This window comes from Pleurodeles waltl, chromosome 6, assembly GCF_031143425.1.
Source record: "Pleurodeles waltl isolate 20211129_DDA chromosome 6, aPleWal1.hap1.20221129, whole genome shotgun sequence".
Taxonomy (NCBI): domain Eukaryota; kingdom Metazoa; phylum Chordata; class Amphibia; order Caudata; family Salamandridae; genus Pleurodeles; species Pleurodeles waltl.
This window is the reverse complement of record NC_090445.1, coordinates 294,198,502-294,216,681: the sequence shown is the minus strand read 5'-3', so window position 1 is coordinate 294,216,681 and position 18,180 is coordinate 294,198,502. Positions and strand designations below refer to the sequence as shown.

At 43.3% G+C, this 18,180-nt stretch overlaps 1 protein-coding gene across 2 annotated transcripts in view; it reads right to left on the bottom strand.

The window, feature by feature from the left end:
- Positions 1-18,180, bottom strand: part of PRR29 (proline rich 29) — a 527,555-nt gene that overhangs the window by 223,609 nt on the left and 285,766 nt on the right. For both annotated transcript variants that reach the window (XM_069238100.1, XM_069238101.1), the window contains exon 3: positions 13,870-13,985. In XM_069238100.1, coding sequence (XP_069094201.1) covers positions 13,870-13,985 — 116 coding nt within the window. The remainder of the gene's footprint in view (positions 1-13,869; positions 13,986-18,180) is intronic.

The following is an 18,180-nucleotide window of genomic DNA, read 5'->3' as shown; positions in this document are numbered from 1 at the left end:
GAGGTTGCAGGGAATGGGCAGGAGCCTCCCCCCCAAGCAGCCGCACCACCACCACCAGTGAACAGCTGTCTGAGGTTGCAGGGGATGGGCAGGAGCCCCCCCCCAGCAGGACCACCACCAGCAGTGAGCAGCCATCCGAGGTTGCAGGGAATGGGCAGGAGCCACCCCCCCCAGCAGCACCGCTAGTGAGCAGCCATCTGAGGTTGCAGGGGATGGGCAGAAGCCCCCTCCAGCAGCAGCACAACCACAACCAGTGAGCAGCCATCCAAGGTTGCAGGGGATGGGCAGGAGCCTCCACCCCCAGCAGCACCACCACCTCCAGTGAGCAGCCATCCGAGGTTGCAGGGGATGGGCAGTAGCCTCCCCCCCAGCAGCAACACCACCACCACCAGTGAGCAGCCATCCGAGATTGCAGGGAATGAGCAGGAGCCTCCCCCTAGCAGCAGCACTACCACCTCCAGTGAGCAGCCATCACCGCTGGTTGACGTTATGTAATCCTGCGTCCATGGGCTGCTGTGCGGCCTGCTCCCTGCAAATCTAGTGGGTATGACACCCACCTGAGAGACTGTGACCTTGCACTCCCCAGGATCAAGAGCACAGGGCACAATGCCCCCTCCAGAACCAGTGGGTAAGACACCTACCTATCCCAGACTCCCCAGGATCAAGAGCACAGGGCGCGATCCCCCCTCCAGAACCAGTGGGTGAGACACCTACCTACCCCAGACTCCCCAGGATCAAGAGCACAGGGCACAATGCCCCCTCCAGAACCAGTGGGTGAGCCACCCACCTACCCAGACTCCCCAGGATCAAGAGCAAAGGGCACAATGCCCCCTCCAGAACCAGTGGACAAGTCACCCACTCAATAGACTGTGGCCTATCACTCCCCAGGATCAAGCACAGGGCATGTTGCCCCCTCCAGAGCATGTGGGCAAGTCATCCACTTGAGAGACTGTGCCATTGCACTCACCAGGACATGTTGCCCCCTCCAGAACCAGTGGTCTTGTTCCATCTGCCGGCTAAGGTGCACCCCCGTCCCCCGTCCCCCTGAGGTGCCTGCCTATTTCCCAACTGATGACCCTGCAGTGTTTTCTCCATGTTGGCAGGTGCCATGTGTGGCCTTGGAATTTGGCCTGTGGCCATGTGGACAACGTACATTGTGGACTGGGCTGTGTCCCTTTTCATGTACATATGTATATATCTATTATCTTGCCTCACTTATTTATCTTGATATGTTGCTCTCATTACCTTCACTTTTTCAAAATCATTTTGTCCTTGCATTATTCATCCGAGGTACAGGGTAAATATGTTTTAGTAATGTAGCTAATTGTATGTATGGTGTTGGGGGGTGTGGTATGTGTGTGTGTCACTCTCTTTTTCCTCCCACCCTCTCTTGTGTGCTAGGCGGCTGTACTCACTGTCATCGTCTTTGCCGGCGTTGGTGTTTGTGGTGGAGCAGCACGTAGAAGATCATTGGGAAGACATGCAGCTCGGGCTCCATGGCGGCGTGGTTCTTTCCTGTTTCTCCAAAGGTGAGTCCTTTCCCTTCTGAGGTTTCTGCAAGGCTTTTGATGTCGTTGGTACCGCCCCGGAAAAGGTGGCGGTTTGCTGGGTCATAATATGGTGGGCGGAACATTGACTTCCGCCTGGCTGTAGGCGGCTACCGCTGTGGTGCCTGTTGTTTCCGCCCTGGCAGTCAGTGTGGTACATTGGCTGTCTATCGGAGATCTTTCTGCCATGGTCATAATTTGGCAGTAATTACCACAGGCCTGTTGGTGGTATTACCGCCACTTTGACACCAACCGCCAGGGTTGTAATGAGGGCCATTATCCTAAAAAGGAACTAAAAATAGGTCACTAATGGACAATAATTAGAATTTGGGACCAATACACGCTTTATAGCCTTTACCAGGGTTTGAAAATACTACCTTGCTTATCACCCTCCAGAAAACTTGTACACCACTTACTTTCTTACATTCAATTAATTTTTATATTTATTTTATCTCTTCTCCACTTGTTTAATTTCTAGGAATAGGTCTTTCTATTATGGATTCCTACTCACATTGCACACTTCTGCATCAAACCACATGTTACTCTTATACCTGCTATCACTTTCGTGTTTCTGAGGTAGTGTAAAAGCACTGTATTTCTGTAAATTATACAGGGGTAGTCATTAGGTACAAGTTACCTTATTCTCAGTAGGTTAAAGATCTACTTCTTCGCCCACTACTTCCTATGAAATGCATGACATTTGAAAACGCATTTAAACTGTTTCCATTATCACTGCTTGGTAGTCCAGTTGCAAGGAATATTAGAGGAAAATTTACAGGAATGTTAGTTGTATGAAAATGAAGCTTAAGGATCATTGTGTACATTACCAGTGGTACAACATGGTTTACAATTCCTACAAATTGTTGCTAATGTTTGCTTACTCCTATCTGTATATAATACAATACTAAGGAGAGCATAGTGAGAGTACCCTCTGTCTGATCAGTTGGGATAGTCTAACCACCATACCTTGGTGTTAGGTGTCAGGAAGCCGGCACAGGTTATCCTCTTTCGCAGGATGGAGGTCAGAGTCAGCAGGATGTCTCTGTCACAGCTCACAGTGTTTGTGATAATCCCAGCATAGAAGTATTCCTCTCGCTGAGCCGTAGCACAGAAGCTGTTTATATAATGAAGTAGCATTCTTATCACACTGTTGCAAAGGTGCAGAGCAGCTTACTTGTTTTGTCTAGCTAAAGTTAGTTTTCTGCTAATGAGTACAGCAAGAAAATAAAAAAATGGCCTTGTGTTCTGAAATGTACGACACTGGAACTATAGGTACAGACTACAGGGCATCAGTGCCTATCAGAAATGCACATAAAAAACTTTAAGGCATTAACAGTAAAGTAAAGTGTGAAAATGTTTACCACGGAAAAGAGATGTCCACTTAAAGAGTTGAATCTAAAATGGAGACTACACTCAAGCCATGCAGCAAACAGGCATTGAAGTTGCAGCAAAATATTGTTAATTCATTGAATTATTTTCATTAAATTGTTACACAAAGCCCAAATCTTAATAAAGAATCAACAATCACATGGTCCACCTGGTAGGAGATAAGAGTGACTGAATTCCAACTCAGGCCTGAGTTTAGAGTTGGATCAAAACTAACAATGACAGACACAAATTAGTCTATGATTATTCCCAGAAGAGAAAAGGACCAGCAGAAGGAATTTGCAAGGCCTCCTTATAGCAGGAGTTTCACTGCAGCACTGAAGAAGTACAATTCTTAAGATTTATTTATTCAGTGGGTGAGTTTTTTGCAGGAGAATAAAGTGAAATTGAAATTAGTTGGAAAACCCCCAAATAAACCTATGCTTAGCCTCTGGTAGCTTAGGACAGAGTAGTCATGCTTGACTTGAAGGTAATGTGTATTAGTGCAACACTTAATAACACAAATAGTAAAACAGTGAAACAACCACAGAAAAATAATCTTGTACCAGGTTAGAAAAACAGATCTTGATTAAATAAATACAACAAGACCTAGACCACATAAAATCAAATCAGTAGATCTTGAGTTATGAAATTTTTAAGAATAACTTGTAGAATAGCACTTAGAACCAGAAAGCGCCAATCAGGGATATCTGGTTGTGTCAGATTGGGACAAAGTCAAAAGTTAAAGTCAACTGCGAAGGAGCACAGGCAGACTACAGGGACCCAGTTAGGCCCGCTGAGCAAAGTACCTTAAATCCTGGTTGCGGAGTATTGAGTGGATTTGAGCTAGAGATGTGCAGTACAGTCAATGTGATTTGTGGTTCTGAGATGTGAAGTGGTCCTGTTTTGTCAACGTCAAGGACCACGTGAATGGGGCTTGCAATGCAAAGACTGGTGTCTGGGATGCCTTGCGCACTGGTGTGTCAGTTCTGCTGCATGGTGAAACTGCGATGCAAATCTTTGGCTTTGTCATTGAGGCTGCTGTCGAGAAGGGATTCAAGGACTTGCTCTAGGAGAGCGTTGCATAGTGGTGGTTCTGAAGGCAATGTTCCATACCCAAGATGTGGGGTGAGCCGGCTATGCAAATCTTCTGCAAATTTGAAGTCTTCAAATCCATGAAGCAGTGAAGATACATTAGTTCTGCTTGAAGATGCTCCACTCCGCCGATGATTGCATTGGTTTTGCTCGTGGATGTGCCACTCAGAAGAGAAGATGCATCAATTTCGATATGAAGCACCTTAGACCCACTTCCAAGGGTCCAGGACTGGGTTGGCACCACTTGGTAGGGTAGACTCACAAATGGCAGAGTCCAGGTTCAGAAAAGGGTGAATGGAATTTTATGTCTCTGAGACTTCAGATCAGGAGGCAGCCAACTAGCCCTTGAAGTCAGTTTGGATTCTAGGTTGGAGAGATGCAGGTCTAGTCCTTCTCACTCACAGGCAAGAGGGCAACAGGCAGCTAGTCAGCATAGTGAAGCAGGGGTCTAGCAGAGTGGCAGTCTGTCATCAGCACATCAGTCCTTCTACCTCTAGAGATGCATTGAAGTGGGGCTGTCTGAGGTCCAGTATTTATATCTTATTGTTCTGACTTTGAAAGGTGGAAGAAACCTCTAAACAGTGGCTTTGAAGTGCAAGGGGATCTGTACCTCCCCTATCCTGGCTCCAACTTTGCTGGTGTGGCAATACAGAGTCATCACACCTTTGTGTTTGGACAGGATACATCACATGCAGGTGTAAGTGAGGATGTGTCCAGCTCCAACACTCCCATCTTGCCCAGGATTACCCATTAAGTCACACCTAAGCTCCCATGGTGTGTGAATGTCTAGGAGGATCAGACAAAGCCCAACTGCCTACTACACCCAGTCATGTGACCAGAGACATGCTGCAGACACCAAATTGTTAAGGCAAGAAAATTCCAGCTTTCTAAAAGTGCCATTTTCGTAATTGCAATTCAAACTTCACCATATGTTAGGATTTTAAATTGTGATTCCAGAGGCACCAACCATGAATGGTCATCTTTTCCCATTTGGAAGATTCACTTATTAGATTTATTAAGGCAATTCCAATATCAACCTATGGGAGGGTTAGGCCTTGCAGTGTTAAAAAATGAATTGAAGAGCTTTTTACCACTAGGACATGTAAAACAAAAAAAGAACATGCCCTACTTTTTAAATACATTGCGCCCTGCTCTCTGGGCTGTCTGGGGCGCACCATAGAGGTGTCATATCTATTAAAAAGGAGGGTGTGTGTCTGGCAAAAGGTTTATTTTGCCAGGTTGAAAGACAGTTTAAAACTGCACACACAGACTCTGTGACAGCAGGCCTGACATATGTTGGATGGGCTACTTAAGTGGGTGGCAAAATCAATGCTACATGCCCACCAGTAGCATTTAATTTACAGACTCTAGGCACATATGGTGCACTTTACTAGGAACTTATAAGTAAATTAAATATGCCAATTGGGTATATGCCACTGTTGCCATGTTTTAGGGAAAGAGCACAAGCACTTTAGCACTGGTTAGCAGTGGTAAAGTGCACAGAAATCTAAGGCCAGCTAAAATGAAGTCAGAAAAAACAGGAGGTCTAAAGGCAAAAGGGTAGGAGGAAACTTCACCAAAGATACCAGGTCTAACACCTATACTCCGGTCAAACACATTTCTCACATTTCTACGGTAGTTAATAGTCAATTTTTCCTCTCATTTGCGCACAACACAATGTCCAATTAGGAGAATTATCAGGAGTTGCTGGAAGTTTTGCCTTTTTATTGAATTCTGCTTTTTAGCTATAAAGCTCTGCCTCTGCTTAACAGAAATAAAGACCACAAAGTACTTGTGCTCCCCCTGTTAAACATGGTACAATTGATATACACCTGATTGGCATATTTACCTTACTCTATGTCCCTTGTATATGGTACTACATGTATGTATATAAATGCTACCAGTGTGCTGCAGCACTAATTGTCCCGCCCACTAAAGTAGCACTGTACAGAATGTCTCCAGGGCTGCCACTGCTCTCTGCACTTTTAGGCTGCCATTTCAACCTGGCAAAATAAACCGTTTGCCAGACCTAAACCACCCTTTTAAATTCTTATAAGTCACCCTTAAACTAGACCCTAAGTGCCCATTGGGCAGCACGCATAGTATTAAAAAAATTAGGCCATGTATATTTTGGATTTGTAATGTCTTGGCAGCAGAAAATCTCCAATGTCAGTTTTCACTGTGGCAAGGGTGGCTCTCTCATAGATTAGCACTGGTTTTACCTATTACCTTTAAGAAGTACAAAATCCAGTTTAGAAGTAGCTAGAAAAATGGCTCAAGGACTCATTTTAATAGTAATTTAAAATCCAACCTAATAATCCAGCTAGATTTTACAATACTATCTGGGAAATGACACTTTTAGAAAGTTGTTATATTCTTGCCTAAAGCCAAAAGGGGTTCTTCTCACTGTCCAGCTGTCACCTGACCCTTGATGGCTCCCTGTGATGAGATGTGTATTGCTTCCAAGCAGTGGACAAAGGACTTGGGTATGGAAAGGCTGACTGGCAACAAACCCAAAGGGCAGGAAGAACTGTTCAGAACTGGTTCAGTGTGTGGAAAAAGGGTTGCCCTCCAGCAACAGGCTAGCATTGGGCATAAATGTGGACTACACAGACCTCCCACAGAACACTCCTAGACATGTGAAGAATCAGAGGAAAGACTGCCTTGCTGTCAGAAGAACCTGCTTGCATTTGAAATGCACCATGTATAGAAGGCCTGTATCTCAACTACAAAAGAGGTAAAAATATCATCTTGTTTGCTGCACAAGTTTTTTATTGAAATTCTGAAGCAATGCCTGACAAATACATTATCACTGAACATATCTAAAGAGTATGAGGAAATACAACATTTAAAAAAAATCTAAAAGGAAGTCAATAAAACTGAATTTTGCACAAGCAAACCAATATAAAACAGAACTAAAATAAAGATATCACTATTTGCTTATTAACTCCAGTTACTAAATGTTTTTAATTTAAGTACAGTCTAATACTATTTTAATTATATTATCATATAAAAACTCTCCAATGATGTTTTGTTCATGTGAAGTGAAACAATTGACTTCATTAAGGAAATTAACATCACAACAAAACAACATGACTTCCATCAAATGCAATAAACATCTCAAAATAAAAATTGCAGTATGAGAAGAGCCATGTGACATTAATGGCTTCACATATTTCTAATTCCTTCAAATACACTAGACAAGTAATCCATTAAAAATACTAACATACAGTTTCTTCACGAGATGCATGAAACAACCTTTGACATTTAACTGACCCAGCATATTTATTTTCTTGAAAATGATTAGCCTTTTTTTTTTTTTATTCAGTACCTATAACGCTGCCCACAACGGCCAGCGAATGATTATTTTAAGTCGCTGGTCCCCCCCTGCTTTTCTTGTTTTTCTACTGGAGGTGACCCCATGAGCCCTAAATAGTGCATTAACTATTAGATCCAAGGCAATCTTACACCAAATCTGGTCTTAATCAGTTATTAGGCAATGACTTGAATACGTGCTTAATTTAGTTGAGCCAAATACATGTACCATCCTCAAAGACCTATAGCAGAGTGATATCCTCTGTAGTGAGCCACCTGAACATTATCTGAGATATCTACAGACAGTCAATCTGAAGTGCCCTCTGCATTGTGTGCAAAGCTATTCAAGAGGCACCTCCCACTTGCATAATGGGAAGCCAGGATTTTAGGTGGACCAAGAGATGGAGTAGTTACATGAAATAAAATTTGTCACACATTTGATAACTTGAAAAGTGAATGATGTGGTGTTAATCTTGAATATGGGAAAATATACAAATAGCCAGTTCTCTTTATCTACCTGTTCTGATATTTTACATTTCTTTACCTAAAACATTGTAATATGATTAGGAATATTAATGCTACACTCTGTATGAAATTAGACTATTAGTTGTGAAGAGTTCTTTACAATTAAATCATCTGTTACTTTCTCTTTACTGGGAACCAAGTATCTGTTTGTAGCACTTGTTCCTTTCATGGTAGACAAGCAGAACAGTCCAAGGCCTACTCAGGGAAGGTGGTATGGGTTAGTACCCACAGATCACTAGTATGCAACAACAACCCTCAATAAATAATTGTCCAGTTAGTGCTTTTTCTCATAAAAATGAACAGTACTTATTCACACACACACTAATAATGGTAATACATTAATTACAAATTTACACAATGAGGTGGATAGAAGCACCTCCAATCACACACTCACAGCATTTTATACCTGAATCCTATAATCCCAATATCCCCATCTACACTGGACACAATGTTAGGGGTGTCATTAGCAAGAAGGCAGGCCTACTGACTTTATCATGGTATCACCACATTAAATTATAGTATAATAAGCATAATAAGTCAATAGATTAACATTTAATTCAATAGGGATGGTATTATCGTATTTTACTTTTCATTAAAACATCTACATTTATCTGTACCCATTATAAAGCAATAAGGCATTTTCAGAACAATTCAGTGTGTCAGAGTATTTGCAGTACTTCACACCTCCTGCCAATGTAGCTTTATGACCCCCCAAAATAGATCCCCACACTTTTGATTCTATGTGAAAAAACACCAACTCCTGGAGAACTTAAAAATGGATGAGAACCATGGTCATCCATACTACCCTCTGAGAGGTAAGGTGACTTTTGTATAAACATCTGTGGGGGATGCTGAACATCTGGCAGACACACTCCTAATGCTTTCTGAAAATATTGGTGGGACACTGCCCCCTCCTGATGCTACACTATGCCCAATATGCAAATGGTAGGCACTGCCCTAGAGACCTGTGGTTCGCTCATATGCTGAAGATTCGGATAAGAAATGAGCTGCTTCACCTGTTCTGCAGAAACGATTCACTTTTTTTAAACCAGCAGCCTTACGCTGCACTTTCCAGCTTTGTAATGGTCAGATGCCACAATCAGGGAGCTGGGGGTACTAGCCCACACAACCTCCTCGGAGTAACCCATCGACTTCTCTGCTCCTCTACACCAAGAGAATCAAGTTCTACAATGGGGTAATAAGTCCCCTGTAAAGAGAAAATTGTGGACTTATTGCTTGTGAAGATTTAACATCCTTCCCTGCTGGCCAATGCTAAAGTGCAGGTGTTTTGTACTCTAGACATAACATTGGCTTCTCCACAATTGACATATTTATTTTACTTGTACGTCCCTAGTAAAGGGCACTATATGTGCCACGGGCCTGTACATTAAATGCTGCTTGTGGGCTTGTGGCACTGGGTGTGCCATCCACTACAATCGTCTTTCAAACATGTATTACACCTGCCATTGCAGGGCCTCTGTGTGCAGTTTTAAACTGCCATTTTGACCTGGCAAGTGTCCTTGCTTGCCAGGCCCAAACCTTCCTTTTTATTACATATGTCACCCCTAAGGCAGGCCCTAGTTAGCCCCAAGGGCAGGGTGCAGTGTATTTAAAAGGTTGGGGATGGTCTTTTACAGACAGTGAACAACTCTAAAATTCATTTGTCACTACTGCAAGGCATATCTCTCCCATAGGATGGTATTTGGATTACCTTAAAACATCGTTTAAGTGTAATTCCCAATTTTGAAAAGATAGAAATATGGAATTTGGTGTCTCTGGGCTCACAATTTAAAATCACAACTTATGATGAAGTCTAATTTTTAATTGTAGGTCTAAAAATGTCACTTTTAGAAAGTTGGCATTTTATTACTTTAACTATTCTGTGCCTCTGCCTACCTCTGAATACACATATAGGGTTGTTGACATCTGGACTTTGTGTATTCACTCTTAAAAGTCACACATAAAGAGAGCTTGGGAGTGACATTTGCACCCTGATGGACCATCCCCAGGCTGATGGCCTTCCTAGGCTAGATGTGTGGAAGGAACTGCCACTTACACCTGAATATGGCTGTGCCTCTTCCCACACAAAGGGCTTTACAACCGCTTGTGCAGTGGCTGTAGCCAGGGAAGGGCAGGGAACGGTTATATCTTAAAAGGCCCCTTTAAAGTCTACCCTACCTCAAATGCACATTTGGGTATGGGTATTGGACATCAAACCCCAGCAAATCAGATCTCTACTGGAACCAAGGGCACTCTGCCATGAAGAAGGACTGCTTGCTGCTAGGAAAAATGCCATTCCGCAAGTTTATTGCTGTGTTGGCCTACTGCTTGCTGTGCTGTATGAGGGACTGCCACTTTGGTACTTGCTTTGCTGAGTTGGCCTGCTGATTCTTGCCTTCAGTGAGAAGGACTGGGCTTACTCTCTACATCCTTCAGTCCAAGAATCTCCAAGGGCTTGTTGGCTTGTCCCCTTTTCTTTTGCAGTCTCAGGGACATCAAAGGTTGCTTGCAACTCTCCTGTTCCTGCTGGACTTGTGTGAGTCCCACCCTTGCCTGAGGGACCAGCCTACACTTCCTGACCCTCAGAAATGGGTTCCGTAGCTAATCCTGCAAAAATCGGTGCATTGCCCCAGTGCAAGAGAAAGGCTGGTGCATAGCTCATTGAAGGTGATGGAGTGGTTGCCCAATGACAGATTTCTGTTGTTTTGTTCTTGTTTTACTCACATAAATGTTCCCTATTTTTCTAAGCCGGTGAGGAGTCTCACTGCTCAGTGCCAACCTACCAGAGGGTGAGCACAGGTTAATTTAAAGAGTGTAACTGACTTACCCTTACTAGGATTGTGGTCCCTACTTAGACAGGGTGCATACCTCTGCCAACTAGAGACCTAATTTAAAACAGTCACCATAAGTGGAATGGATATGCTAAGACATCGACCTCATGCATATTGTATCACTGGAACCGAGCGATACCCGGCTGATGAGCCCATAACAAGGGCAACAATGGTAATGGCTTGCTTGTGTGTCCAGTTGAGGGAAGACCTGGCTTGACTGTTCGGGCTGGACTGTTCGCATTGGAGCAGAATCAAGAATGAATTGCATATAGCTGAGTCCAAACTGAACTGGCATGGTGCGCAAAATAACAATGGATTGGGACGCGGCACAGAGTAAGTACCAGTGGCTGAGATTAATTCAAGCATTCCATTTATCACTTTTTATATACTTTTAGAATGTTGGCATGTTCCTTCCTTAACTAGTTTAGTGCCTATTTTGGTGTCTACAACCTGTTCCTGGGTCACATGACTGGGTGTAGTCGGCAGTTGGTCTTCATATATTCCACCCAGACAGCCACACAATAGAGGGATTAGGTTGATTGGATGGCCCATTTCTGGCAGGATGGGGTGTAGAGGTGGGCTTACCCTTACTTGCAGCTTAATAGGCTTTGCTCCACCTTCACATAAATGACTTGACACCTCTTCATTGTTCATTCAGCCATGCTGGAGCCAGGACAGGGGATGCAGATAACTCCAAGCACTTCAACTGCAAATCTCTAGAAATGTCTCCTACTTCAAAGAAGGCAGTGGAAATAACAATATAACCCTCATACCCACTCTTCATTTCACTTTCTGGACATGCAGAATCACTCTCAGAAGACTGCCGGGCTACTGTAGCCTGCTGTGTACTCAACAAGACTGCTTTCCTACACCTGGAATGACTGCTTTGCAACCTGAAGCCTACTTTGAAGTCTCAGAGGCTTGCCCAGCTACTTGAGCCCTGTTCCATTTCTTGAACCCAGGATTATCAGAGGGACACCAAGGGCTATTTGGCTGGCCTCCTGACTGAAGCCTCAGGGACAATAATTCCTCCAATAGTCTTCAACCTGCACCTGAACCCACCCTCAGTGAGTCCTGTCCATCCAAGTGGTGCAATTCCAGTCCTGGACCCTAGGAAGTGGCGGCAAAGGTGCCCAAATAGCCAAAAAACAAACTTGGGATATTGGGAAAATGTTTCGCAAAAACTGCTCTGGCAACTGAGAAGAGAACTGGAACAATCTGCTTGCCTATCCTCTCAAGGTGCATCACCGGTCGGGCTGACTTTGAGGCTGCTCCTGCTATGTTCTTCTATGCAGTAGTAAATCCTGTTAGCACTCTTTCATAAAAAGAGTATCCAAACTAGGGGAACCCTTGTTGACTTTAGTTTTCAGCTTCATCCCACTGGAGAGATTGACTTCTCTGTGACGCAATCCAGCAGCTCCCCGACGATGACGCCCCCTCCTCATATACTGCCTGTAGCATTGCCTCCCTGAACCTCTACCTTCACAGAAATGTTTTGCTGAAATTTTTCAGAAGAGTCCGAAGGTAAGCGCCAACCGGGTCCAATCCACGTTTTGTATCGGACTCGTCCTCTATTGTAGTCAGACATATTTTTCGACTTTGATCCAGTCTTGCGTGACTAGAGGTCTGCGGTTGGTGCATTGATCTTTTAGGTATATTTTTTACCTTAAATTTTCATAATTCATGACTTCTGGTATACTAATGGATTTTTTGTTGTTTTGGTGTCAAATATATATATATATATATATATATATTTGTTGCTGTTTTTGTGCTGCATAAATACTTTACAAATTGCCTCTAAGTTGAGTCTGACTGATTTCGTGACAAACTATCAGAGGGTTATGTACAGGTTAATTTAGTGACTTTTGTGGTTCAACCTGACTGTTGCTTGAGCAGGGTGAACACCCTACTCCATCAACAACCCAATTTCTTACACATGCGAAAAAGGACAGATTGTAACAGCAGAATACAAAATAGGATGTTATTGTGCACTTGGAAATGAAAGTAGACGGCTTTTATTTATAGAAGTTCGAGTGCTGCCCCAGACTACTTATTTCGTTTCCTGATACAAACAGTTTATTTGCTTTCTAGAACCTAAGGCTCAACCCAAGCTCCGGCTACGCAGCCAACAACATTAGGACAAACATCTGCATTTCCGCTGTTCTCAAAAATCCCCTGGCAATGAGGGTGAGTCGAAAAATGCTGAAAGGCTCCGGAGCTCGGGAAAGGTAATCATCGAGTTTGCGCAAAGCCCTTGTCATAAGCCTAAAACAGTGGCGTAGGAACTGAAGACTCTCATGAGCAGTGTGAGAGTCAAAGACTTCACTGGTAGTGAGCGCCTTTCCATTGGCACTTATGATTTCAAATTTTGATTTTGGTCAAAGGGAGTTGTAGCAGTTTGGTAGCTGTGTGGCACTGACGCCCATAAACAGATTACATGTGTGCCAGGTGTGTGAACAAGCATAGGCAGGTATCAGAACATGAAACAAAAATCACACATTTATGGAAGCCCGCACGTGCAGTTCAGGGTTGCACTCTAACGCTAACAAAATCGATAAACACGTCGGCTGCAAACTGAAACGTAAAGAAGCTCAAACATTTTAATGATGCGTGTACTTTTAAGGCAGCACGGCGGTGGAATAATACACGTTCCAACTGTGTTATCCGGAGATTAACTCCTTCGTATCTTGGCACCCAGCACTTCGTATGTGGAGGGAGATGGTAAAGAAACACAATGCTGTCACTCACATCAAAGGAAGCCACTTGGTGGGTCTACTGCCCTATGGTGTATGTTGTGTTGGCCGGAAGCAAACTTTGAATGTGAACGAAATGACATGACAACAGACCAATGGATGAAGTGGGTGTGCAAAAAATCCATGTTGTATGTATGTATATATTTTAAAATATTTTTTGGAACAACAAAAGGTCGTGGCTAATGACAGACCTAAAAACACTTTCACGATATGTTAGTTCTGCCACGATCATGGTACTCTGAGGGCACATGATTAAGCCAGATAGCAGAGACACTTTTATGCCATCTGTGAATAAAAAGGGTCACTCAGTGGATAGGCATGTTTCTGGAAGAAATTGAAAGACTATTAAAAAACATGAATTGACATCAATGTTCATGTTTTGAGAGTCTAAGAGTTGTCCAATATGTACTCTCTGGTGGTGCAGAGCATCTACAATACCTTAGGAGCTGGAGGCGTGGCACTGTAACCAAATGAAGACAATGCTGATATTGTCATATTGTTCATGATAACTTGATGCATTTGAGCGTTCTGTATCATCATCAGTTCAATCAAATCTGTAACAAATGAAAAGAAAAAAAGGCATCCTTGAAAATATCCGGAAATACATTCTTCGGGTGGAATCACAAAGCCATTTCTGATTATAATAAATTCCACGTCAGTAGTTCTAACGTATGATGCATGAATGGGAAATCAGGAGAAGCCAAATGGAACAAATGCACATGATACCGGTTTCCCTTATATAAGCAGTATCCACTGGTTTGCAGACTATTCCACATATGGAATCCTTCTGCTTAGTATCAAGCGTTGGAACTTGCAGAAGGCAAGAATAACGCTAAGGTAAATCAAGTAGTATTGTAGGCAATCCAGGATCAATTGTACTCCTGACTAGCCTTGAAGTAATTCATCCACCGCGCCAGGCCACTCATAGGAACAGCAATGTGATCACACATGCCTCATTAGTGGAAGGGGGCAACAGTATCATGAAAAGGACAAAAAATGAAATTAAAGTTGAATATAAAAGCTACTTTTCATTCAGAACTGGCACAAATAAAAGAACCACAGCCATAAGAGGCAAAAAATACTGTCATTAAAAAGTTAGTACAACTAGATGCCAATATGAATGCAAAAAGAGAGATCCCACACATCATAACACTCCTACATTTATGCATACTGAATAAAATGTAATCTAAAATACATTTCACTATGAATACACATCTGCCAATGCAAGGGAGACACCCATCACCAGCTGAACCTTATCTAACCACCAACCAATTACAGAATATCGCAATAAAAGGCTGTCATAGGTGTACTTTCCTTTCCACAGTGTTGGTGTCAGTGTTTAATGTAGTGGCCCACATCCAGAAGAATAACTATTTGAGAAGGAGAGAGTTTGAGGTAGCGGGGATATACCACCTCCCTTCGGATTTAATCCTGGATGTATTTGCAGCATTGCAGGAAGAGGTAACTCCACTAACAGTCTGCTTCTGGGCACTTTCTGCCCGACAAGCAGTGCTTAATTTTTGCTTGTTGTTTCCGGTGCTGAGCATTGGTATTTATTTTAGTGGGTCGGCGCTTATTCTTTTGCCCCAAGCACTTGCTGCGAGCAAAAGACAAATATGGTAAAGACGCAGGAAGAGGAAAACGTAAACGCGTCGCAATGGGAGAAAGTTGTAAGAGTGAGCTGAAGGGACAGGAAGTGGCTTTAAATGTATTGAAAAGGCACAAGATGGCTTCACGATTACGCTACCTCAGTATTCCGTGTTCCCACATTTAGTTGCAGCAGCTGCGTGTTTAAGAGGAGGGCTTTGAGCACCGGCACCTTTTTACTTACAAATTAAGCACTGCTGACAAGGTACTTACTGCAATCGATCCCCTGGCCACTATATAATTCCTGGGGATCAGTGCGACTAAAGCGGACATCATAGAGGCGATCTGTACGTGTACTTGATCCAGGAAAGGTGACATGCTTTATTTGTACAGCAGCATGCATCACCATGCACAGTCTCTGTTGAGCACGATAATGTGCAAATTCTATGCCAAACCAATTTCACCCGTGTACTTGGGGCCATCGAGTACAGACCTGTGCCATTTGTTCTTCTTTGATATTGTGCACACTATTACCACATTCAATACTGCTGGCAATACATGAATATGCAAGCTGTCTTTGATGCCAGAGGCCACAACTTGCATATTTATTCTGCATTTTCTGTGTAACACGACAGCTACATCTTCCATCATTCATTGAAATACACATAATTTTCTTGCCAGGGATGTTGCTTTAGAGCAGATGCCCATAGTAATGCATGTGCACTAAGTCCATGATATCAAATAGACTGTCTTGCGTCTCAGCACCACAAAAGATAAATAAAAAACAAAGCAACTGTAATCCATATATCTCGGCCTTATTTTCAAATGATGTTAGGTATGGCAGCTCTCCATATTTTCTCACACCCTTAAAATTATCAACCGCTGTGCAACTAGGGAACTTAATTAAAGAAAACACAGATATCAAAAGTATTATAGTGTGAAATTCTCAAGTCATACTGCAGATATCTTGAACTTGCAAGGGGTGCTACTGTAGCTTGCAAGGTGGCCATGCCTGTAACGTTGAATAGATCGCCTTGAAATGGAGCATATATATTTATCAGCACTATATTCTTATCCAGGTCACAATCCTGTTGTGGGCAATCAAACTGTGGATTCACAATTCTCTTGGGATGGATGTCTGGTTGTAAATCAATAGTAAGACAGTGTTGATAAAAGGATAATCTATTCTCTGTCCACACTTAACCTCCTGAGATACCACTTGTAAGAAAATGGTTTATTAGTTGGAAAATATGTGAGGCCTTTCTAATTAATTAGTCCAAAATTATGTCAGGTCCAATAGACAAGTTTAATAATAAATAAACTGGGGTTAAACTCCTGGTATTTATGTACAGAGCAGACATTCTTAATTTTTGGAAAGATTTGTCAAGTGTAACATTCATACATGGAATAGCATGCTGACCTTTAGACTCTGTGATTCATCTGGAAATTGGTCATGATCAGCAACCTACTTTGCAAAGATGGGTATAACATCCCTGCTATACTTCAGGGTCAACCATGAGGTGACACACATCTATTTTCACCTTCCCACCTGTTGCACATGATAGCACGCACAAATGGACTGATGTTCATTTATGTTTTCTCTTTCTGCACAATGGTCCCTAGTGGCCTAGACAGAATTTGGATAGCAGGACTCAGAGTAGACAAGAAAAGAGATGACTGCAAGGCAGGCACTCAAATGTACTGAATATGAGTCTGAGGGAAATGTGCTGCTTTCCCCAGACATGCACATGTTCTTCTATGAGACGTTGGCAGAAAGCAACTAAACAGCATGGAGAAGTAGTGGTCTTAGACAGGGATAGAAATCGGGATTTGCATGGTAATTACTACAAAAGGTAAAACATAAGATATTTACCCTGGAGTGTTGTTTTTTATTACATTCATTGAATTAAACAGTGTTTCGATAGCACTGCTAATCACCCATGAGAGTATCCAAGCACTAGGTATCAGGGCCCAGTCGAAAAGCCAATTCTTGAGTCTCTACCTGAATTCAGCCAGAGAGGGTGATGTCTAGACATGGAGGGGAAGGCCATTCCAAGACTTGGTGGCAAGGCAGGAGACAGTGTGGCTTTGGCAAATGTATGGTGTGTGTGCATGGGTGAGAGTGGTGGTGGTTGATGTATGCTGGTCCTAGGTTGTGGAGGGTTTTGTAGGCATGCGTCAATATCTTGATTTGGCATCTTTTCTGGACAGGGAGCCAGTGGAGGTTCCCAAGTTGTGGCATGATGTGGGCCCATTTGGGCAGGTTGGGGATGAGTCTGGCTGCTGAGTTCTATATCATCTGTAGTCTCTTCATGAGTTTGGTGGTGGTTCAGTGAGTTGTGGTAGTCCAGCCAGCTTGTAACTAGGGCTTGAGTTATGCTTTTCCTCATGCCGATGGGGAGCCATTTGAAGATTCTTTGGAGTATACAGAGAGTGTGGAAGCAGACTGACGAGACTGTGTTGATCTGTCAATTCACGGCAAGCTTGCTGCCCAGGATTATGCAAAGGTTGCAGGTGTGATCTGTTGGTATGTGACTGTGTCTGAGTTCAGCAGACCATAGGTGTCATTCTAAGGAGAGGCGTTGTTGACAAAGATCAGCACTTCCACCTTGCAGTGTTGAGCTTCAGACATATAGGGGGTCATTACAACATTGGCGGTAAAAGCCGCTTACCGCCGTGTAGAAGACCGCCAATACACTGCCGCGGCCACAGAAATCAACATATGATGTTGGGGATATGTCCAAGGGCATAGAAGTCACTTTTAACAGTAGCCAAATCCTCCACCTGAGGGAAAATGAGGTAGCTCCTCATGTGTTTCAGCAGGGCAGACAACACTCTGGACAACACGTTGGAAAACATAGGCTGGGACATCCCTGATGCCATGGCCACTGTTGTTTGAAAAGACACACTTGCAAGGAAATGGAGCACTGATAGCACCTGCACTTGAGGGGGGATCCCTGTGGGATGGCGGATAGCTGACATCAAGTCAGGCTCCAACTGGGTACACAGTTCCTGGATTGTGGCACTGTCAAACCTGTAGGTGATGATTAAATGTTGCTCCTCCATTGTCAACAGGTCCACCAGCGGTTGGTACACCGGAGGATTCCGCCATCTCCTCACATGTCCCAGCTGACGGTGCCTAGGAAGGGCAACAGCGACCAC